Source organism: Bos mutus, chromosome 19 (genome assembly GCF_027580195.1).
Source record: "Bos mutus isolate GX-2022 chromosome 19, NWIPB_WYAK_1.1, whole genome shotgun sequence".
In the NCBI taxonomy this organism is placed as follows: domain Eukaryota; kingdom Metazoa; phylum Chordata; class Mammalia; order Artiodactyla; family Bovidae; genus Bos; species Bos mutus.
In genome coordinates this window covers 28,465,091-28,487,624 of record NC_091635.1, presented here as the reverse complement: position 1 = coordinate 28,487,624, position 22,534 = coordinate 28,465,091, and the positions used below count along the sequence as shown (strand labels likewise).

General features: G+C 54.4%; 2 protein-coding genes across 2 annotated transcripts; both read left to right on the top strand.

Annotated features, from left to right (window-relative positions):
• Window positions 1-4,530: 4,530 nt before the first annotated feature.
• KRT15 (keratin 15) lies at window positions 4,531-9,381 on the top strand. Its single transcript, XM_005903487.3, has 8 exons — window positions 4,531-5,107; window positions 5,903-5,985; window positions 6,069-6,225; window positions 6,709-6,870; window positions 6,956-7,081; window positions 7,285-7,505; window positions 7,934-7,959; window positions 9,000-9,381. Exons 1-8 carry the CDS (start codon window positions 4,616-4,618, stop codon window positions 9,092-9,094), a joined length of 1,362 nt encoding a protein of 453 aa, XP_005903549.2. The 5' UTR covers window positions 4,531-4,615; the 3' UTR covers window positions 9,095-9,381.
• An 8,500-nt stretch (window positions 9,382-17,881) lies between these two features.
• Window positions 17,882-22,275, top strand: KRT13 (keratin 13). The gene is made up of 8 exons (XM_014480718.2): window positions 17,882-18,364; window positions 19,598-19,680; window positions 19,990-20,146; window positions 20,336-20,497; window positions 20,587-20,712; window positions 20,807-21,027; window positions 21,624-21,646; window positions 21,963-22,275. The coding sequence occupies exons 1-8, from the start codon at window positions 17,882-17,884 to the stop codon at window positions 22,010-22,012; spliced, it is 1,305 nt and encodes a 434-aa protein (XP_014336204.1). The 3' UTR covers window positions 22,013-22,275.
• The last annotated feature ends 259 nt before the right edge of the window (window positions 22,276-22,534 follow it).

Genomic DNA, 22,534 nt, shown 5'->3' with positions numbered 1-22,534 from the left:
TTCTTAACCCAGGTGCACCCCGTACCCCTGATTCCTAGGATGATAATCCCTGTGCCATTTCCTCAATACATTCCAGTCTTGCTCTGTGTGAAGGCCTAAAACTGGGATCCCCTGAGGCAGTTCCTCCTGACACTCAAGGAGAAACAAACTGGGACTCTGGGTCAGAGGGCAGGCCTCAGCTCAGAGCCAGGCTGGAGAGGCTGCCCCGCCAAGGTGTGTATGTGCATGTGTGCAGACACCGTCTATCCCCTGGCAGCCCGTATGAACCTCTTACGGCCACCGGCCCATACCTGGGCCCGGAGCCTGGAATAGGACCCAGCTGTGACCCGGGCCTCCCACACAGACCTCCAAACTGGCTTGCCTGGGGCCGGTCCTGGGCCCACAAGGGAACGCACGTCCCAGCTTCCTGGTACAACTCTGCCCTTGGGTGGGTATGGTTCTGCCCCTGTGGTTTATAGCTCAGCTGCCAAGAACCGAGGCCAATTAAAGGTAAATAAGTCCCACTTTCCCCAGCCAAGAGGTTCAAGCTTAGCGGGTCTATTCAGGCCCTTGGGTCTGTCTGTAATAGCAGGCCAACCCTGTGACGGGGGGGCCAAGTGAGGCAGAAACTCTCCTCTGGACACAGTGACTCTTGCTGCTGCCTGTGCCCAGCACTGCCCTGAGGAGATCTCGGACCCCGTCACACTGGGTGTTCATCTGGAAGGAGGTGCTTTTCTCACCATTTCCCATGGGACTTGGCTCATTAGCTTGCTTCAAATCACAGACTGGTGACCCCAGACCAGCACTTCCCGCCTCCCCTGCAGCAGCCAGGGGACAGGAGCCCCTTCTGCCACCTCCTCAGCTTTTCCCGCTCTCAACATCCTGGACATCGGCACCTACGGTCCCCTCCTCCCACCTCACTGTGGAGGCCTCAGAGCTAGAGACTAGAGGCCTGGCTGCACCCCGAGGCTGGGACTGCCCGGAGATATTTGTCCCCTGTTCATGAAAGCCTCTGTTGTCAGAGCTGAAACCCTCCCTTATGCCCCAGAGGCTCCAGGAATGTGGTTGTGGGGCGGGGTCTGGGCCCACGCAGGTGGGGCTGGTGACTGGGTCTCAGGTCTGAGTGACAGGAATAAAGCCTTCCTTTGTGTGTGGGGGGGTGGGGTGGGGGTCACTTTCCCATCTCAGTCTGGGAGCTGAAACTATGGGTACTGTGTTGAGAGAAGCAGCTGGGGTAGAGGAGAGGGAGAGAGAGGAAGGTGGAGGGGATTTGGGGGAGGGGAGGGTCTTCCCAGCCTGTTGGGGGAGGGGAGGGTCTTCCCAGCCTGTTGGTCATCACAATCACTTCAGTGTGCAATCGTTTCCGGTCCGTCATCTTACTCTATGGTGAGTCAGATTGGACAGGAGTTATTTCCATTTTTCCGACCTGTAGACTGAGGCTCGGAGTGAGGAGGCTTGATTACCCACAGCCACATAACTAATAAAAGAGAAATGAGGAATTCTCCAGGCCCCAGGGCATGCACTCTCTGTCCCGAGAATCTCCCTGGGGACTGGAGAAGGTGAGGGAGGATTCTAACGTCCATGAAGACCCCCCCACTCCCCCGTGCCTCGAATGCTCACTGTGGACTGGTAGCTGGGGCCGGTGTTAATGGGGTGAGTGGGTTTTTTCCCTCCCCTTTTTTTTATTGTTGCAAAATACTCATAACGAACTTCACCATCTCACCCATTTCTCAGTATACAGTTCTGTGGCATTAAACACTCTCACATTGTTGTACAACCATCACCACCCTCCATCCTCATAGCTCTTTCCATTTTGTAAAAATGAGACTCTGTACCTATTAAACAGTAATGCTCCATTCTCCCTCCCCACCCTTGGCAACACCATTATGATTTTAACTATTCCCTGTATCTCATGTAAGTGGGAAAATGACCCAATTTTAAGTTGTGAACCTGGCTCGGAGCTATTTAGTCACACCCAGGTGGAGTCCAGCCCAGGCTCTTTCCACTGGGCTTCCCTGTCCTATTCCAAGGAGGGAAAGCTGGTTCTGGGGACCGCCTGTCTGTCTGGAGTGGGCCAAGGACAGAAACTGGCACAGCCTCCAGGGCCTGGGGCTGCAGTCTGCGCTGGAGTCAAATGGAGCTTGATCTCCTCCCTTGCCTGGCCATCCCCTCCTGGCGCTAATGAGGAGGTCCCGGCTGCCCAGACCTTGAGCTCATAGGAACCATTTGGACCGAAACCAGGGATTTGTGACCAGGGCAGCTCCACTCTGCCTGAGCCTGAGAGTGTGTAGGGAAAGCCCCCTTGAGGGGCTGCTGGAGGTGAGTCAGGGTGCAGAGAGAAGGTGGCTGGGGTCCAGCCCTCCCTCACCCCAGGGTGATGGCCCGTAATTGTTCCCGTGGTAATTGCTGGGGCCATCATGTCTGCAGAGGCTTTAATGAGCTATGGCTGATCTGAGTTTGATTATTTTTCTTTCAGAGGAAAAGACAAGATCCTCTCACCCACAAGACAATACCACACTGTCCGGGCAGAGCACTCAGCAGCGGGCTCAGTATGATGCTGAGGAGGAGACCCTCTCCGTCCCCACCAGGACGATATCCCCCTCCATCAGCCCAGCCCAGGTGCAGGATTCTGGAGTCTGGCAGAGGAGGGGAGCACCTTCTTTTCCTGTCCCCTGTTTGACTGGAGTGTCAGAGGATCCACTGAGTCCTGTTGATGCCCCTTTGCTAGCTGTGCCATCTTGTACAAATGGCTTCCCCTCTCTGAGTCCCATTTTCATTCCTTCTGAAATGGGGCAGGGAATATCTTCTGAGTCATAAGGATTGGAGGAGGCATGGGTGTAGAAGTGCTTTGTAAATTATCAAGTGTGCAGTGGAAGCATGCGATTACTGTTATTAGAGCAATGATGACAATGATCTGCATTGCCCCATAGGTGATGTTTATGGAAGAATATGGAAGAGTGAGATGCTCACTCACAGATCTAATGCCCAAGGGCAAAAAAAAAAAAAAGTCCCCCAGGTGAGGGGTACTTGGGAGTGCTAAGTATTGGATGTGCATGCCCCTATCGGCCCCTCAGAAGATGGGGCACAGGATGGAGGCTCTTGGGCTTCAGGGCTTTTCCGTTAGTGGGAGTTGAGAGGATCCATTGCCAGAAGGAAACTTAGACTTGAAAATTTCCAAGTCCAGGGTTCCCAAGCAGTGATGGATAAAGCTGGGCTTGAACCTGGGTTTGAGGGGTTCCAGACCGCCGTCTGCTTCATGATGCCGCAGCTCTGGGCCAGGAATTCTCCTCCTGGTGCTCTAGCCTGATCTGGCCCACTCTCCACCCCTGGCTCTCTCTAAACCCCAGAGCCAAGGCCAGAGGGCCAGGCCACCCTTCCAGTGGCACTGCCACAGGTCTCCGCACACACTAGGCCCCCGAGCTGGTGGCAGACCAGAGGGCTCTCCTGAGTGCTGGACTCCCCTCTCCGGCTTCAGCAGCCTGCTCTTTGAGGTGGTGCTTTGACCTTCTAGATCTCGGAGGGGCCTTCCAGTCCGCCTGCCAGGCTTCCCCATCCCCGCCCTCCCAGCAGTGCTCAGGCATGTACAGCCCTCTGGGTCGAGCCCCTCCCCAGCCCCGCGGCACTTCACAGACAAACAGGGTTAATCTGGGCCCGCTGTGCAGCGACATGCCTCTCGCTGGCGAAGGCAGGGGCTTTCTGGAACTTGCTCCCATCTTATCTACAGAGGTTTGCCCCAACTCGTCCCAGGAGCAAGTAAAGGTTCAGTGACATGTAGTTGGCAGGTGGTGGGATTATCAATCAGCCCCTTGTCAGCCCTGAGCTGGCTGGCTTTTGTGGGAATGCCACTGCAGAGGGACAGGGGCCGGGGAGCTGGAGAAGTAGGAGGGGTCTGTGGATGGGGGAGGAGAGGAGGAGAGGGTGGAGGAGAAGAGTCCATTTGTAGGGTCAGGGAAGTGACAGATGCTGGCCCCTCTGGTCACCTCAGCTGGTACCAGACTCAGGCTCCCTCCCCTATCCTCAGTTTATGCCCACGGCCCCTGGCTTCTTCCATGCACCTTGCCCACCAATCCCCAGAGCCTGGCAGGCTTAGACACAGATCTGTGAAAGGACCACATGGAGCAGCCCTGAAGTGAACTCCCAAACTGCGAGCCAGGAGCCACTGCCTGGGGGCGAGGGTCCCGGCTGGAAGCAGCAGAGGACAGGCGAGGGAGGAGTTGGCCTGAGCCACTAACAGGGCAGGCGGAGGCCTGGCAGACGTGATGCAAGGTTCCTACATTCGGTGTTTTCTCCTGGAGTGTAGAGATGAACCTGTAATCCAAGTGTTAAAATCATGGCCTGGGGCAAAACACCATTCATTCTGAATCATCTCCTTTGTTGCATTAAAAAAAAAAAAAAAGGAAGAAAAGAAAAACCCCACACCAGCCACGGTGAGGTGTGCAGGCAGCTGTGTTTGTCAGGAACGCAGAAGGAGTTGGCTTCCCTTTGGGGGAGGAGACGCAATCCCACACCCCCCTGGGAGGGTATATAAGGAGCCCCCGGGCTGGGGGTGACAGGCGCAGCCCTCAGGTTTCAGTCCAGCCCGCGCCTCCTGCCAGCTTCTCTCGTGCTGCTGAGAGCTCAGCACTGCTACTTGGCCATGGCCACCACGTTTTTGCAGACTTCTTCCTCCACTTTTGGGGGTGGCTCTACTCGAGGGGGTTCCCTTCTGGCTGGGGGAGGAGGCTTTGGTGGAGGGAGTCTCTATGGGGGCGGTGGGAGCCGCACTATCTCAGCTTCTTCTGCCAGGTTTGTCTCCTCGGGGTCAGCAGGGGGCTATGGGGGTGGCTTTGGTGGAGGGGCCGGTAGTGGTTATGGGGGTGGCTTCGGAGGGGGCTTTGGTGGGGGTTTTGGCAGTGGCTTCGGTGACTTTGGCGGCGGAGATGGCGGCCTCCTCTCTGGCAATGAGAAGATCACCATGCAGAATCTCAACGACCGCCTGGCCTCCTACCTGGAGAAGGTGCGCGCCCTGGAGGAGGCCAACGCCGACCTGGAGGTGAAGATCCGAGACTGGTACCAGAGACAGAGCCCGACCAGCCCGGAGCGTGACTACAGCCCCTACTTCAAGACCATCGATGAGCTCCGCGACAAGGTAAAGACTCTGGGGTTAGGGAGAGGGGAGCAGATAGCTGGTACCAGCTGCCCCAGGGAAATCCTCTTCTGCCCAGGCAATGATGTGTAACCTTGGCAAGTGGGGGGTATGCGTTCCAGATGCGGGTGGGGGCACACTTTGCTCAGCCTGGCAGTGCTGGGGATCCTGCGAATCTGGTCTGGACCAGTAGGGGCCGAGATGGGAGCAGTGCTCCCACCTGTGGGGCTCTGTCTAGAGTGCTCCTTTGCTTCTTTTGCAAGAATAAGGGTGCAGAGATGAAACTCTGGTCCTAGGAGTCCTGAACGCCAGGACCGCCTGCCTCACCCTCTGAATGTCTTGGGTGGCAAAAGCCTTAGGAGACCTGGGACTGGGCATAGACTCTGCCAGCTCCTCACTCACCCTTCACTCACTTGCACCAGTTTCCACAGCTGCCCTCCAGGTTCCCGCTGACTGGAATGTTCTATAGATGCATGGCTGTGTTACAGTGTGCAGGAGGCCAGCGACCATGAGTTGTCCACAGGAGAGGCTGGTGGAGCACCCCTAGAAGTCACCCTGCTCCTGGCCAGGCAGTTCCCACAGGGCATTCCCTGCCACCCTGGCTCCTTGGTCTTTCCTGTCCCAGAGACCAGGAGGGTGGCATGGGATGGCTGGATTCTGCCTGGGGACCCTACCGTCTACTGTTGCTGGTATCAGAGGGGAGATGGTCAGTAAGGGGTCCAATGTGAGGTGCAGGGCAGGGAGAGCAACAGGGAAGAGGGAGGGGCCCTCTTGACACCAGCTTCCTGTATCCTGCAGATCCTGGCGGCTGCCATCAAAAATTCCCAGGTCATTCTGGAGATTGACAATGCCAGGCTGGCTGCAGACGACTTCAGACTCAAGTACGCTCCTTCCGCACTGTCCCCCAGCTCAAGTGGTCCAGACCGCTCAACCCTCCTCACTTGGGTTTCCTCTTCCTTTCCAGGCATGAGAACGAGATGGCCCTGCGCCAAAGCGTGGAGGCCGACATCAACGGCCTGCGCAGGGTGCTGGATGAGCTGACCCTGACCAAGACTGACCTGGAGATGCAGATTGAGAGCCTGAATGAGGAGCTGGCCTACCTGAAGAAGAACCACGAGGAGGTGAGGATCAGGCAGGGGCTGGGGCTGGTGGGAGGCAGAGTGGGGCCACTGAGGACTCTTCTTAGTTGGCTGAAGGGCTGAGTGGTTCAAATATGCACCCGCCAACACAGAGGTCCCCATGGAGGGAAGGATCACTGGTGACCCAGACTCCTTATCTTCTCTGATGCATCGCCAGGCCAGGTGGCCGGTGGGCACTGCTGTCTTGATCTGTTTCATGAGCTCATAGAAGGGCCCTACTGTCTGAGGTCCTCCCTTGGCAGGACCAGAGACTAGAGAGGAGGAGAGACCCTCAGAGCTGAGAGGCCTGTGCCATCAAACCTCTTCATGTGGCATGGGAAACAGGCCAGGGTGGGTATGGGGCAGAACTGAGGTCACGTGGTGTGTCAGTGATTAGTGATGGAGCCAGGATTGGCACGTGGGACCCCAGACTTAGCTCTGGCTTCCGCCCTCTGTCTCTGAATGCCCACCCTCCCCACCCTGAAGGAGATGAAGGAGTTCAGCAACCAGCTGGCTGGCCAGGTCAACGTGGAGATGGATGCAGCACCAGGCATGGACCTGACCCGCGTGCTGTCAGAAATGAGGGAGCAGTACGAGGCCATGGCGGAGAAGAACCGCCGGGATGCCGAGGCCTGGTTCTTCAGCAAGGTGGGTCTGACTGGTGGGCCTCTCCCCAGCTTCCTGAGGCCCTGGGAGGCCCATGGAGCTCACTTCTCTTGTGTGTGACCTGTAGACAGAGGAGCTGAATAAGGAGGTGGCCTCCAACACAGAGATGATCCAGACCAGCAAGACGGAGATCACAGACCTGAGACGCACGATACAGGGGCTGGAGATTGAGCTGCAGTCCCAGCTCAGCATGGTCTGGCTCCCTGCTATGCCTCTCTTCCTCCTGCCAAGCCTCCCCCTCCCCACCTCTGCCACCCTTCATGGCTGCTTTAAGCATTGGAGTTCCCAAGCTCCCTCCGGGGGAGGTTCCACGCAATCCATTTGGCCTTTCTCCCCAAGCCCTCGATGGCTTCCTGACTAGCCTGATGTGGTGTCTCTGGTCTGCTGCCTCACTAGAAAGCCGGGCTGGAGAGCACGCTGGCGGAGACAGAGTGCCGCTATGCTGCGCAGCTGCAGCAGATCCAGGGTCTCATCAGCAGCATTGAGGCCCAGCTGAGCGAGCTCCGCAGTGAGATGGAGTGCCAGAACCAGGAGTACAAGATGCTGCTGGACATCAAGACGAGGCTGGAACAGGAGATTGCCACCTACCGCAGCCTGCTGGAGGGCCAGGACTCCAGGCAGGGGCTGGGGTGCAGAGTGGGAGTAAGGGGTTATGGTGGAGAGTCATCTCAAGGGCACAGCCATGTGTACAGTGAAAAGAGAGCAGAACATGGGGTCAGAGGTTCTGGACTCTGTTCTGGTCATCGGCTATTAACTTGGGCAGGTCATGTCACCTTTCTGGTCCTGTGTGCCTTCTATAAATGAGAATTGGACTAGTAGTCTTGGATTTGATGCTGGTTCCATTTCCTACAGGAAATAGATGGATGTTATTAAAGATTAGAATCTATCTGCTTGGGGGTGGCAGGTCTGGAGGGCTTGCAGGATGTCCCAGCCTTTAGAGAAGTCAGATATGGGGGTAGGGGTGGAGAGGACTGCTTAGCTGTCTCCCTGTAGGCAGACCTGAGCTTCTGTCCTTTGCTTACATCTGCTTCCCTTTCTCTTGCAGGATGGCTGGCATTGGTACCAGAGAAGGTAAGAGGCTTAACTCTTCCTGAGTTGAGGGGGGAGAGAAACTGTTGAAGTCACAAATACCCTTGGAATGGGGAAGAAGGAGAAAGACACCAAGCATCCACCCTACTTGGATGCCCATTCCATTAGGTACTTCTTCGTCCAGTGGGACCTCTGTCAGTCCCTGGTAGGGTTGGGGTTGAAGATTTATGGAGAACCTTCCAGGATGAGCAAACTTTATCCGGGGCATAGCTCCTGCCTAGGCCCCACCTTCATGTACTTTTGGATGCATGCGTGGAGAAGGCAATGGCGCCCCACTCCAGTGCTCTTGCCTGGAAAATCCCATGGATGGAGGAGCCTGGTGGGCTGCAGTCCATGGGGTCGCACAGAGTCGGACATGACTGAGCGACTTCACTTTCACTTTTCACTTTTCACTTTCATGCATTGGAGAGGGAAATGGCAACCCACTCCAGTGTTCTTGCCTGGAGAATCCCAGGGACAGGGGAGCCTGGTGGGCTGCAGTCCATGGGGTCGCACAGAGTCGGACACGACTGAAGCGACTTAGCAGCAGCAGCAGCATGCTATGTCGTGTCAGTCGTGTATGACTCTTTGCAACCCTATGGACTGTAGCCAGCCAGGCTTTTCATGTCCACAGGCAAGAATACTGGAGTGGGTTCCCATGCCCTCCTCCAAGGGATCTTCACGACCCAGGAATCAAACCCATGTCTTTTATGTCTCCTGCACTGGCAGGCGGGTTCTTTACCACTAGTGCCACCTGGGAAGCCCCGTACTTATGGATAGATGCCCATGATTACTTCCTGTTTATGAGCAGCTTAAAAGATCTGACATTCTTGCTCACTGCAGGGCATACCTGCCACTACTCCCGCCCATCTCTTTGATGAGTAATTCAGCACCAGTCGTCCTGGCAGCTCTGGAAGGATTGGCTGATGGCCATTCTCAGGGGTGCTGTTCAGTCTTCTCAGAGCTCAGCCGAGGCCCTGGCCCCCTTGGGAGGGAGTACAGTTAGCGTCTCCCACTCTCAAACTTGCCCCTTCTTTCTATAGCCTCCCTGGGAGGTGGCGGTGGCGGCAAGGTCCGCATCAACGTTGAGGAGTCTGTGGACGGGAAGGTGGTTTCTTCCAGAAAGAGAGAAATCTAACAGCCCAGTGCAGGGGAGATGCCCCTGCCACCCCTGCCCTCCCCAGGCTGAGCAGAAAGCTGGCCAGAGGGACCGGAAAAGCAAATTCCAGGCTCTGCTTTCAGAGGGTCTGGTCCAAGGGGTCCTTCGTTTCTTAGTTGGGTGCTTCCCGTGCTCTCCCCTGTTCCCTCTAGCTTTCCTGCCTCCGATAGAGCAGGGAGGTGCAAGAAACAGCTGTATTGTGTAACAAGTTCATGGTCTGTACCATGTCCATGCAATAAAGACTTGCTTTTCCTTTTGCAAATATCCCTCAGTAGTATGTCCAGTTTTTCTTGTTGGTGGCCCCTGAGAAAGGCCAAGGCCCACCTGCTGCCATCTCTCCCTGACTTTGACCTCTTCCTGCACAGTCACTCTTTGGGGTGTCTGGGTCGCCTCGGACAAGCCAGGCTGATCGGATGACTTGTTGTCTGGCTGACCCCATTTAGTGATCATGGAAGCAGGAAACAGGGTTCCTTAGAGTGGTGTGGTGTACTTAACACAAAGTAAACACATCGAGACATTGATTAATCACTTACTGGATGACTGACTGCGTAGACGGCTCTGGTTCACCACTGTATGGTTGGCACTGGGCTAGGCACACCCACTCACGGGTCTCATTTAATACAACTGCTGGTGGTCAGGCTTTATTATGCCATCTTAGAGATGAGGGAACTTAGGGCTGAGATGGGAAACTTACAAATGAGGTAGTCAGGCTGATGATTAGTCCAGTGGCCTCACAGCTGGATGGTAAGTAGCAGGGCTGGGCCCCACACCTGTATGACTCCAAGTTCACGGCTTATTCTGGGATCCCAGGCCCTGGTTCTTCACAGCCAATTGCCAGGACCTTCCCCCTTGCTTCCAGCTCTCACCACATGCTCCCTAATTTCCCCTCTTTTCCAGCCGGGCACACCTGACGTCTAGAGTGGCTGAGACACTTCCCATCTCTGTCCCCCTGCAAACCTGGCCCCCATCCCCCCAAAGATGCCATCTCCCTACAAGGCACTGAAAGCACCAAGAGGGAAAGACACCAGCTCCAGGAAGCCCTCCCTGATTTCTCTAATTCCAAGTCCAAAGCAACTCCAGCCCTTACTGCCCTTCTTCATCCAAATCCTGCTCCCCTGTCCCCAGTTTCTACCTAAGGGCTCATTAGAGCAGTGGCATCCACACACACCTGATTTGCTGCCTCCGCTCTGGGGCTGTTCCTCTGGAATCCATAGCCCCTGATGTGCTTGTCCTTAGTCACTCAGTTGTGTTTGACTCTTTGCAACCCCATGGACTGCAACCCACCAGGCTTCCCTGTCCATGGGGATTCTCCAGGCAAGAATGCTAGACTGGGTTGCCATCTCCTCCTCCAGGGGATCTTCCCAACCCAGGGATCAAACTCAGGTCTCCCACATTGCAGCAGATTCTTTACCATCTGAGCCACCAGGGAAGCCCAAGAATACTGGAGTGGGTAGCCTATCCCTTCTCCAGGGGATCTTCCTGACCCAGGAATCAAACTGGGGTCTCCTGCATTGCAGATGAATTCTTTACCAGCTGAGCTACCAGAGAAGCCCATAGCCCCTGATAGAGGTCAGGGAATGAGGAAGTAGAGAACTCTGAGCCCTGGTTGGACTGGGCTCAGGAGAGGATTGAGGGGAGAGGGAGAAGGGAGAGGGAGAACCGGTTTCTTTGTCCTGCTGGGAAGATCACATAGGAGGCGCTGCTGTTCTCCTGAGAATCAGATCATTTGTGGGGAGGGCTAGGTGTTCTGAGAAGCACCCCGTGGGTCTCACTGGGTGAAACTCCTCTTCCAGCAACCCTAGCTGGAAAGAAGGTGGCATCCATTCTTTCTAAGAGGGATTTAATCTAGAATGTGTCTCCCGAATGCACACTTCAAGGCCAGATTTCCCTGGGGCTGGTGGAGGGGGAGGGGGGAGAGGGAGGAAAGGGATTTTATTAGTGTCTGTACGCTCCCATGGTAAAGAATCTGCTTGCAATGAAGGAAACCCGGGTTGGATCCCTGGGTCAGGAAGATCCCCTGGAGAAGGGAATGGCTACCCACTCCAGTATTCTTGCCTGGTGAATTCCATGGACAGAGGAGTCTGACGGGCTACAGTCCAGGCAGTGGCAAAGAGTCGGACACAACTGAGCAACTAACACTGCACCCTGCCAGGCTCTGGACAGGGCATTCAATGGATGGTGTCTCATTTCCTCTCCCAAAAGCTTTTGAAATTGAGGCCAGACTTGAGCAGCAGTTTTCAGAAGAGGAAACTGAGGCCCAGGGAAGCTAAATCACACGCATGAAGCCACAAGCTAGGAAATAGTGAAACTGGGTCTGCGACTGTCTCTCCGATTCCACACCCTTGATTTTCCCTTGATGCCGGGAGGTGTGGAGGGGTGTGACGGAAGCCGGCGACACCTTCCTTAGAGGGTGTGCTGGTCTGAAACTCATTTCTTGACTTCTAGGGGCAAACTGTTCAAGTGTCACACAGCCAATATGGTCAGAAAGATTGTCCTCACAAGGAACCTTGGTCTCTCACGCTGCGGTTCAAGCCCAGAGCACCAGGTGCCAAGTCCCTGACATCCTGGGGCTCAGCCAGGCTCCTTTGGGACACTCTCCCACTCCACTGTTGACGCTGGTAGCTGGGTTACTGCTCTTACATCACTGATATCCAGGTCTCTTTTGAGAGGTTTCAGGCCTAAACAGCCACAGAAGAGTCTTCTTTGTTTGTAAAAATAACCACGTCTGCAAAAGTGCAGGGCAGAATGGGGCTCAGCCGTCTCTCATCCAGTGAGCCTCCTCTAGAGACCAGACCCTGAGGTAGTGGGAAGAAGGCTGCTTCTCTCTTCTTGGAGCATCCCTGCCTGCTCTGCTGGCCTGCTCTGCTGGGATTCAGGGATGGGCTATCGGAGAGGCCCTTGCAACTTGCCAAGTTCTGTCCCCTGCCTGACCCTGGAGTGAGATGCCCACTCCCAGGGAGAGTGCATGCCAGGCTGAGTCCTTAAATTGTCTCTGGGCATAGACAGCCACCTCCTGCCTGTCCCTGGATGGAGGTTGGGCTAAGTTTCCAGCCAATCCAGGAAGCAGGCAGCAGGCCTCCCTCTGCTGCTGAGAGGGCAGCTTTGGGACTAGGGATTAGGGCTCTGGGAGTGTCCTGGGTTCAGGCTGGCCTTCTCAGAGCAGGCATGGGGCATGCCCACCTTTCTCACTGAGGACTCTGAGTCCCTGTCCCCCTCTGGGTCTCAATCTCCCCATTTTACATGGAAGATTCTGATTGGACAAGATGATCTTGAGGTTCTCGATGAGCTGCTCTGCATCCTGAGACCTCAGAGGGGAGCCTGACCTGGGAGACCTGTGGCAGCAGGGGTGGTGTCTGCTCAATGCACAGCTGAGTCCTCAGCGGGGCCTCTCAGTAAATATTTATTGCATGAGTGCATGAACTTTTTTCTCTTTTGCTCCTTCCTGCCTTAGGCATGGCTCTGGACATTCACTGGTGTCTTGGGTGTGTGCCCACCTAAGGGTCACCTGTCCCTCCATGGGCAGCTGGCTGCACGAAGGAAAATAAAATGATGCCAGCTTTTCCCATGAGATTTGGAGCTGGGGTGACCTCACTGGATACAATTTCTGCTACATATTCCTTCTCATTTAAAGCCAGCAGACAACGTGTCTCTGAAACAACTTTTCAGGCAGTTGGCCAGCGCTGCCCTCTGCCAGGAAAGATATTCAGAGATATATTTGACAAAGCCCCTGTCTTCAGGGAATGTAAGACTGAGTGGGGGAAATAAAACCAGAATGCCACCAGCTGTTTCCTGTCTGGCTGCTGCAGGTGCCATGCTGGCTGCAGGAACCAGAGAGGGAGGCGAAGCAATGAGTTGGCACAGGACGGAGGACCGAAGAATATTCTGATGGGTCATCTAACAACGAGAAGCTTGCATTTCCTCATTTGTAACAGGGAGGGGAGAGGAACCTTCCGCCTTCTGGGAGCTCCTGGATGTCAGGTGCTTCTCAGATACTCACTGTCTGATGCTTGTTTTTGTTATGGCCACCGAGGCACTGAAAGGTTGAGTAACTTTCCCAAGGTCACACAGCCAGTCTATGGCAGATGTAGGGTTGGAACTCAGGTCCACTTAATTCAAAGCCTGTACTGGCCTCTATGGGTTTCTGGGGAACTCGGGTGGTAATAACAGGGATTTTAGAAAGCTGAGTATGTAGAAATATAAAGCCCTGAGACTTTGAGGCTAATCTGAAGAAGGCTCCTGAGGCCTGCTGTGTCAAGCAGGTGTTTCTGAGGATGCAGGATGCCCAGAGGGCCTGGGTCCACCATCTGGGCAGGGTCTGCCTTTTACAAGGTGACTCTCTCCTGTCGGGGAACCTTAAGACCCTTTGGGAGGTGGTCAACCAGACTGGGGACTTCCCAGGTGGCTCAGTGAGTAAAGAATCTGCCTGCAGTGCAGGAGACACAGGAGACACAGGTTGGATCCCTGGGTCAGGAAGATCTCCTGGAGGAGGGAATGGCAACGCATTCCAGTATTCTTGCCTAGAGAATCCTGTGGACAGAGGAGCTTGGCAGACTACAGTCCATGGGGTCACAAAAAGTCAGACACGACTGAAGTGACTGAGCATGCACATGCATGCACAGCCAGTCTGGGCTCCAGACCCACTGTGGTCCCGGGAGAGACAGAAGGAGGCAGGAGCCTGATCCAAGATTCAAGCGAGGAACTCTGGTTAGGAGCTGGAAGCAGGGTTTAGGCCTCAGCTCTGCAGATGAACAGTCTGGTGACTCTGGATAAATCTTTGAGAACCAGAGCCCTAGAGGGCATTGCTGAAGGAAACCTAGAAGTCATCTCAATGGAAGGCCCCCAGTGAATCAGCGGTCGACCTAGAAATCCACGTATTTCTTTCTTTCCCATTGCCCTGGGTCTCTGCATTCCAAGTCTCAGTTTCCCCCACCTGTGAAATGAGGGGGTTGAATGGGAAATTTTCTACAAAGATTTAGGCTTTGACATTCTGCACTGAGTGAGTACCCGGGAAATCCCGAAGTACCTGAGAAATCAGGTCAGACAGCAGACAGGCTGACCACCGGGCCATCAGTTCACAGGCCTAACCTCTGTGGGCTGCAGGACCATCCACCAGGTGGGTCTTGGGTGAGAGGAGGCCTGAGAATGGCGAGGGCAACAGAGGCTCGTCTTTGGATGGGACAGTGCTAGCACTGGTCCAAAAGGGATTAAGCAGGCAATGGTTAAGGGTGCAGACCCTAGAGCCAGAGGTTTGAATCTTGGCTCTGACATAGTCAGGTTTGGGCAATGCCGTCAGCCTCTCTGGGCCTTAATTCCTCATCTGCAAAAAGGATATGATTAAAATAGTAGAGTTGTTAAAAGGACCAAATAAAGTCATGCTTGTAATGCGTCTCACAGAGTGTTCAAGATGTTAGCTAGTGTTATTCTATTATTTTTTAACACATATGGAATGGGATATTCAGAGATCAGACACTGAGTTTGCAGCAAGGCTTGGAGACACCAACCGGTAAGGTAGCAAGAGCCAGATGCCAGCTTAAATCTTGACTTCACGGCGACCTTGGACTAGTGACTTCGTCTCCCTCAGCTGCTTCATCTATAAAATGGGGCCAAATAAAACCCCTCACCTGTTGTTGTGCAGACTCAGTGACAACCTGTCAAGACGAGCCTCTTCTGCAGGGTTACTCATACATGGGGCTTTCCCTCCCCCTCCCTGGAAATGTTATAGAGGAAGGGACTAAATCTGTAGTTTTGCCAGAAAGCAAAGAAGGGAGCTTTAGACCTGTGAGCAGGGCCTCAGCCCCATCACTGGGTCCTGTCCCATCTGACCCAGGGCTGAGAGAGGAGAAACAGGGTCCCCCATATGGCTCTCTGCCCAGGTCCCTCTAGGAAGGCTGGCAGGTGTCCCCGGCTCTGTGGGTCCTGGGGTTCACTTCATGGTCAGAGGAAGGCATTCCTGTGTCAAGGCATCGCATACTCTCCTCGGGAGGGGTGGGGAGGGGCTGTGCCCTGACCCTGTGAGAGAGGCATGTCCTGGCCACCGTGGGCCTCCAGAGGACCTGTGATTATTGTTCCTCGGAGGGGCGTTGGCTGAACCTGCTCTTCAGCCCCGGGAGGATCGTCATTCCAGGCCTGGCAGGTTCCATTAATCACCTTCTTGTCTGTTTTGATCCCCACTGAGAGAGAGAGAGGGCTCCTGCTTTGGGCTGAATCACACTTTTTCAGCGAGAGAGCTGAGCCATCAGTTTGGGGCAGGAGAGCTGGGCAGGGTCAGGGGTAAGGCTAAATCCCTGGTCTCACCAGGTTTTGGAGCACCGCGGCCCACCCTGGCTCTCTCCCTGATGCTGACACCTGCAAAGGGAGATGCAGGCCCACTTTCCCACCTGAAGACAACAAAGGCCAAGAAAGCCCTGACTCAGAACTTTCCTTTCTGGTATTGCAGAATCAGCAAAAGGGTTTCCAGGACAACCTCAAGTCACCTCACCCCAGCCCCTGGCCTATCCCACCAAGCCCCTCAGGCTGTTGTGGGCAGAGGGCAGCTCCCAGGAGGCCATTCACGGCCACCATGGCCTCCTTGGTAAGTGGAACCTGGAAGCCTGAGTCCTGGGTCTACCATTCTCAGCCCTGGAACCTCTCTTTCTATTCTGGGCTTCTGAGAGGCCAGCTCAAGGCCCTTTACTTTTGGCTCGAGAAGGAAATGGCAACCCACTCCAGTATTCTTGCCCGGAGAATCCCGTGGACAGAGGAGCCTGTCGGGCTGCAGTCCATGGGGTGGCAAAGAGTCGGACATGACTGAGTGACTAGGCGTGAAGGTGAGGCCTCCTCTGGTGGGCTTCCTAAGTGGACCCTGAGTCTCAGGCACACCCCAGGCTCCTCGGCAGGGACCCTGGCCCCGGGCCCTAGGTCATATCCTCCATGTGGCCTCTTGGTCAAACATGCACAGGCTGAGTCAGGCATCACGTGGTTGTGGGACTAGAAAGAGCTCAGTATTACAAGACTTCCTTTTTGGAACTGGCTATGCCTCTGAGGCTGCTGCTGTAATGAAATCATTAAATCCATGGATCAGGCTGACCTAGGGCTTCTCAACCTGGACACAATTGACCTTCTGGGCTGGAGGATTCTTGGTGGCAGGGGCTGTCCTGTGCACTGTAGGGTATTCAGCGGTATCTCTGGTCTCTGTCCTCCAGATACCAATAGTATCCCTTTGGTGTGACGAACAAAATGTCTCCAGACACTATGAAATGTCCCTTGGGAAGCAAAATAGCCCCTGGCTGAGAACCTCTAGATTGATCTATGGTAATGGAGTTGGAATTATTGTTATATTAGGGGAATGGGGGATATGGATGGCAATTGACCAGGAAAAGGTACAATGAGATTTATAGGGAGCTGGAAATGTTCTGAGTGGTAGCTTAAAGTTTCATAGCTGGGGATCCCACATTAAGATCCCCACAACTAGATCCCACATTAAGCCGGTTGCTTATAATTTGTCTATTTTGCTGTAGGAAAAAATATGCCTAAAGAATGAGCCTAGTCTGATTCAGGTCAATGTATGGCAAAACCCACTACAATATTGTAAAGTAATTAGCCTCCAATTAAAATAAATTAATTAATTAAATTAAAAAAATGAAAAAAATAAAAAAGAATGAGCCTAGTGTCAAACAGATCCAGACTTGGGTTTCAGTCCTGACTCTGCCCTGAAGGCTTAGTTTCCTTCTCTGTAAAATGGGGATAATAGTAGGGTCAACTTTCCTGGGCCACTGCAAAGATTAAACAAGGTGTGCATGCTTAGTTGCTAAGTCATGTCTGATTCTTTGAGAACCCATGGACTGTAGCCGAGGAGGCTCCTCTGTCCATGGGATTTCCCAGGCAAGAATACTAGAGTGGGTTGCCATCTCCTTCTCCAGGGGATCTTCCCCACCCAGGGATTGAACACAAGTCTCCTGCATTGGCAGGAGAATGGATCCTTTACCACTGAGCCACCAGGGAAGCCCCTTAAACAAGGCAGTCGCCATAAAATTCATAGCCCAGCGCTTGCATATGGCAAGTGATCTGAGGGTGTTAGCTCTTACCACGTGTGGGTCCCCTTGCTCTTTCTATGCCTCCCTTTCCCTAGCTGTGTCAGATGGTCCCTAAGGTTCCTTGCCACTGTGACTTTATCTGATGGTCTTGGGGCCACTTTTTTTTCTCAGCCCAAACACCTTCAAGGTCATTGATTCTACAGGACCAAGCAAAGTTTATCATTGTTGCTAGGAGCAATGGAGTAGATGAAGTGCCGAGAAGCACACAGAGCATCTCAGTCAGACTTTTTAGAAATAGGACGAAGGGAGGCAGAGGGCTACTTTGCAGCTTCCTTCCCTCTGCAGAGGCTCCCTGGCAGGCAGGTGCAGCTCAGTCCCCGTTCTAACATTGGGTGGGGCCGATGGGAGTGAGTTCCCTAAGTGGAGAGGTGAGACAGAATTCAGTTGTCAAAGGGTAGTCTCAAGGAGAACACTGTTCCCTCTGAATCATCCCTTTTGTTAAGGATTAAAAAAAAAAGGCCCCTTCCCCCAGAGGCACAACCCACCCTGGAGAACGGAGGTAACTGAGCTTGTGGGAAACATAGGTGCAGTTGGCACCAGTCAGAGGGTGGGGAAGGGAGGAGAGAAGATAGGGCCATCGTCCAACCCCTTGGAAGGTGTATAAAAGGCATCCACTCCAGAGGAGAACCACAGTCCTCGGCCAGACCAAGCCAAGCTCCTGCCTCACCTGCTCTCTGCCCATCTCACTCTCACCATGAGCTGCCGCCTGCAGAGTTCCTCCGCCAGCTATGGAGGTGGCTTCGGGGGTGGCTCTTGCCAGCTCGGAGGAGGTCGCAGTATTTCTACCTGCTCAACCCGGTTTGTCTCTGGGGGATCTGCTGGGGGCTTTGGGGGTGGTGTGAGCTGCGGCTTCGGTGGAGGGGCCGGTAGTGGCTATGGGGGTGGCTTCGGAGGCAGCTTCGGAGGTGGCTTCGGAGGTGGCTTTGGTGGGGGTTTTGGTGGAGGCTTCGGTGACTTCGGCGGTGGAGATGGCGGCCTCCTCTCCGGCAATGAGAAGATCACCATGCAGAATCTCAACGACCGCCTGGCCTCCTACCTGGAGAAGGTTCGTGCCCTGGAGGAGGCCAATGCCGACCTGGAGGTGAAGATCCGTGACTGGCACCTGAAGCAGACCCCAACCAGCCCGGAGCGTGACTACAGTCCCTACTTCAAGACCATTGATGAACTCCGGGACAAGGTGAGCCCTTGTAGGTTGAGCAGGGTTCTCCTGCGAGCAGGGCAGAGACTCGATGGCCAGGAAATGCAGGGTCCCCAGGGACCAGCAGATGCAGTGTAGATGGAGTTCTTACCCTTCCTTTGGGTGAAAATCTAGGCTTTTACTGCCTATCAAGCATCTCTACTCCAGATGGTCTTTCTCATGCTAGGAGTTTTCTCTCATTATTCGTTTTTATTGTTCTTACTCATGCCAACATTTTTTTTTGTTTGTTTGTTTTTACTGCTTTCCAAACAGTTATGTTGTTAGTGACTTGATCTCTATAATCCTAACCCACTGGGTTATTTGGAAACTGTGACAGCTTTAAAAGCCACTAAGAATGGATAAAATCAACAGAGAAAGGAATACATGTTCATTCATTGGTCTAGGAACACTGGTTTGTTTTGTAGGGCCCCCCTTTAAACTAGTGTTCTTAACTGGCCTCAACCAGGTGGGGGAGATGCAGGCAGTGCTATGCTGAGATTCTCTCACTCTGTGAGGCCAGCTTGTTGGAACAGAAATCCACCTGCCTGGGCTGGGTCCCAGCTATGTGGGGTGGATTTTAAGTGCTTTGGAACACAAAAGTTGAGACAGGAAATTCAAATGGATGTGGATATTTATTGAAATTCCACTCTGCTCAGTGGGGAGGCCAGCTCCAGTGAAGTTATGAACTGTAGGGAGCGAGGCGGATTCTTTCCTGATCTTTAAAAATTAGTTAATTAATTAGGCTATGCAGGTCCCAGTTGCAGCACAGGGGATTTTAAAATTGTGACTTATGGGATCCAATTCCCTGACCAGGGATTGAACCCAACTCCACCTGGGAACTCGGAGTCCTAACCACTGGACCACCGGGGAAGTCCCCTCTCCTGATCTTAAGGGGAAGGAAGGGGCTCAAGACTGTGACTTTATCAGATTGCTAGTGTGAGGCTGTGGAGACATGACTAACCACAGACATCCTTGTTGGGGTCGCTCCCCTGCAATGCACATACAGATCACCATGACCAGACACAGAACGCCGGAGTGACAGAACAATCTAGGGGGACCTATCTCATCCCTCACTTTACAGAGAGGAACCGAGGCCCAAAGAGAAGTGCCTTGTCCCAGCTCGCAGGGACAGGGAGCAGGCAGAGCTGCACAGCCACCCATCCAGTCCATGTTTTCTCAGTCCTCCTCCCCGAGCTCGTGGACCCTCCAGTGGTCACTTTCTGTATTTTGCAGATCTTGGCGGCCACCATTGACAACAACCGGATCATCCTGGAGATTGACAATGCCCGGCTGGCTGCCGACGACTTCAGGCTCAAGTGAGTTTTATTTCCCTCCTTCCACTTACTCAGCAGTTCTTGTTTTAGACAAATGTTCCTCTGATCAATGTAATCCTAGCATTCCAGGAGTGAAAGTCTTGGGGAAGGAGCAGAGTTCAGAGGAGGGTAGGGGTGTCTCCAATTTCACTTCTTTCCCTTTCTCTCTCTCTCTGTTTCTTTCTTTCTTTTTTTAATTTGAGCAGAGAAAGGTTTATTGCAGAGCCAAGCAAGGGCAATGTGTGGCTTCTGCTCAAAACCTTCAATTCCTTATACCATTTCTGTGTTGTTTTTCATTAAAAAAAATATTAGGTATGAGAACGAGCTGACCCTGCGCCAGAGCGTGGAGGCCGACATCAACGGCCTGCGCAGGGTGCTGGATGAGCTGACCCTGACCAAGACAGACCTGGAGATGCAGATTGAGAGCTTGAATGAGGAGCTGGCCTACCTGAAGAAGAACCACGAGGAGGTGAGAGGGGGGAGCTGGGCCTGCTGTGGCTGAATTACCTCCAGTAGGAATGGGGAGCCCCCTGCTGAGGTCAGACTCAGCCCTCCACAGTGGAACCTTGAAGCACTTTCTGGAACATTCTGGTAGCATTCAGAGCCGAGGAAAGGCAGGCTGAGGAATTTCACGTGTCTTCCTTTCCCATCCCCACAGGAGATGAAGGAGTTCAGCAAACAGATGGTCGGCCAGGTCAACGTGGAGATGGATGCCACCCCGGGCATTGACCTGACCCGTGTGCTGGCAGAGATGAGGGAGCAGTACGAGGCCATGGCAGAGAAGAACCGCCGGGATGCTGAGGAATGGTTCCACAGCAAGGTACCTGGCTGTCTCACCCGGCCGAGCCAGAGGGTGCCTGGGCCATCCAGCTGGGCTCCTCCGTCACCTCTGTCCTGCTTGAATTCCAGAGTGCTGAGCTGAACAAGGAGGTGACTTCCAGCACGGCCTTGATCCAGACCAGCAAGACAGAGATCACCGAGCTCAGGCGCACACTCCAGGGCCTGGAGATCGAGCTGCAGTCTCAGCTGAGCATGGTACACTGGCTGCCCTCTGCCCTGTGGCTGCCCCCTCGAGGCCCCTCCCCCAGGCCTGGCATCCCTCAGACCTTCTCCTCTGCTGTCCCACCAGAAAGCCGGGCTGGAGAGCACGCTGGCGGAGACGGAGTGCCGCTACGCCCTGCAGCTGCAGCAGATCCAGGGTCTCATTAGCAGCATTGAGGCCCAGCTGAGCGAGCTCCGCAGTGAGATGGAGTGCCAGAACCAGGAGTACAAGATGCTGCTGGACATCAAGACGCGACTGGAGCAGGAGATCGCCACCTACCGCAGCCTGCTAGAGGGCCAGGACTCCAAGTAGGTCCCACAGGAAAGGGACTGGGGAACTCTGTGCTTTCAGAGCAGGCAGGGTCTTAGGGATCGTGTCTGGGAGGGGAGGGCATCTGTCTGCACTTTAACAGCTTGGACCAAAATCCAGGACCAGAGCTTTTTCCTTGTCTTCTGGCATCAGACTGTGGGGGCATTTCTTTTAACCTTCTCATCTGGGCCTCTGGATTAGACTTGGCAGGGTTAGGGACCATGAAGAAAATATGAGCTTGGATTCAGGACAGCCCAACAAAGCTATTAAACTAGAGATTGAACTGCCTTCAGACTGTTTGCAGGGGCCAGGCCATCCTTGTAGGCTCAAGGGAAGGGTAGAGGGTCCAGTGAAACAAAAGGAGGACAAAACTCCCAGCAAATGCTCAACAGCATCTTCTGAGGCTTCACAGACAGACAGACAGACAGGACAGGTCTGGATTCACCTGATGTTGCTGCCCTGTGGGCTGGGGGCACAGCTGAGAAAGAGCCCAACTCAGGGGCTCCAAGGGCTCCTGAGTGGCTCCAGCTGAGGACAGGTAAGCGGCCGCTCTTGGTTGCCTTCCGTTCATGGCTGCCTCTCTCCTCTCTCCCAGGTTGATCGGTTTCACCACAGGAGGTAAGAAAACAACCCAGTGGCAGAGGCGATCAGGCTCCTATTCATTGGCCTGGGGTGGGGGTGGGGGGGAGGCAGGAGGCAGGGCTGGGCTCCCCCATGTAGGGAGCGGGATGGGGCTGGAGCAGCAGTGGTCACCTGCTCCTCTGTTTTCCTTGCTGCCCCGCAGATGCATGGGGCTCAGACAGTAACACAGAATGCCCATCACCTACCCCCCGACCTGACCTACTCGGGGTTTGGGGCCCTCCTGGGGGGGCCCAGGCTGGCCTGAGGTGGGTCTCCTCCAGCCTGAAGGTCTTTTGCCTCCTTCCTTTTCCAGGAAACTCCGGCGGCAACTCCAGTCGCCGGGTTCCAGAAAGTAGGCCTTAAATCTGCCAGGTGGTCCCTCCCTCTGTCTTCAGCACCCAGAGGAGGAGAGAGCTGCCGGCTCCCTGCAGGAGCGAGGGAGGCACTGCAAGGGGCCTCGGCCACTCTGCGCCCGGCCACCCCTCTTCCGAGGGTGGCCGCTCCCTGCCCTGCCCTGCCCCCACCCCCCAGGTCTGCTTGCTCTTCTCCCTGACCTGGCTCCTTTCTGATTCCTCAGCTTCTCCACTGAAAAGAAAAGCTAATTCAATAAAATTTCCCAGCTTCTTGCAAACGTATTTTTGACTCTGGCCTGGTTTCTGGGGGTGGCGCCTGCCAAGGCCCTGGCTGGGGATGGTGGGGGTTGGGGGGGCAGGTGTGGTCCGGCCGAGTGGCCCACCCTGAGGAGGCTCGGCCCAGAGAGCTCTGAGCTGGGAAGGACACAAGGCACCCGGGCTGACAAACACAGGGACACAGGTGGCTCATGGATGACGGCACTCTGTAAATGTGGACTTGCAGGGGTACTCGGGCCAGTTTGGTACCCTAGAG

What these genes read in the sequence shown, in the direction of transcription:
- KRT15 (XM_005903487.3), top strand. Translation starts at nt 4,616, where the DNA reads ATGGCCACCACGTTTTTGCAGACTTCTTCCTCCACTTTTGGGGGTGGC. An exon ending in TCGATGAGCTCCGCGACAAG is followed by an intron (nt 5,108 to 5,902) that starts GTAAAGACTCTG and finishes TGTATCCTGCAG; the next exon opens with ATCCTGGCGGCTGCCATCAA. An exon ending in TGGCATTGGTACCAGAGAAG is followed by an intron (nt 7,960 to 8,999) that starts GTAAGAGGCTTA and finishes TTCTTTCTATAG; the next exon opens with CCTCCCTGGGAGGTGGCGGT.
- KRT13 (XM_014480718.2), top strand. Translation starts at nt 17,882, where the DNA reads ATGAGCTGCCGCCTGCAGAGTTCCTCCGCCAGCTATGGAGGTGGCTTC. An exon ending in TGAAGAAGAACCACGAGGAG is followed by an intron (nt 20,147 to 20,335) that starts GTGAGAGGGGGG and finishes CCATCCCCACAG; the next exon opens with GAGATGAAGGAGTTCAGCAA. An exon ending in CTAGAGGGCCAGGACTCCAA is followed by an intron (nt 21,028 to 21,623) that starts GTAGGTCCCACA and finishes CCTCTCTCCCAG; the next exon opens with GTTGATCGGTTTCACCACAG.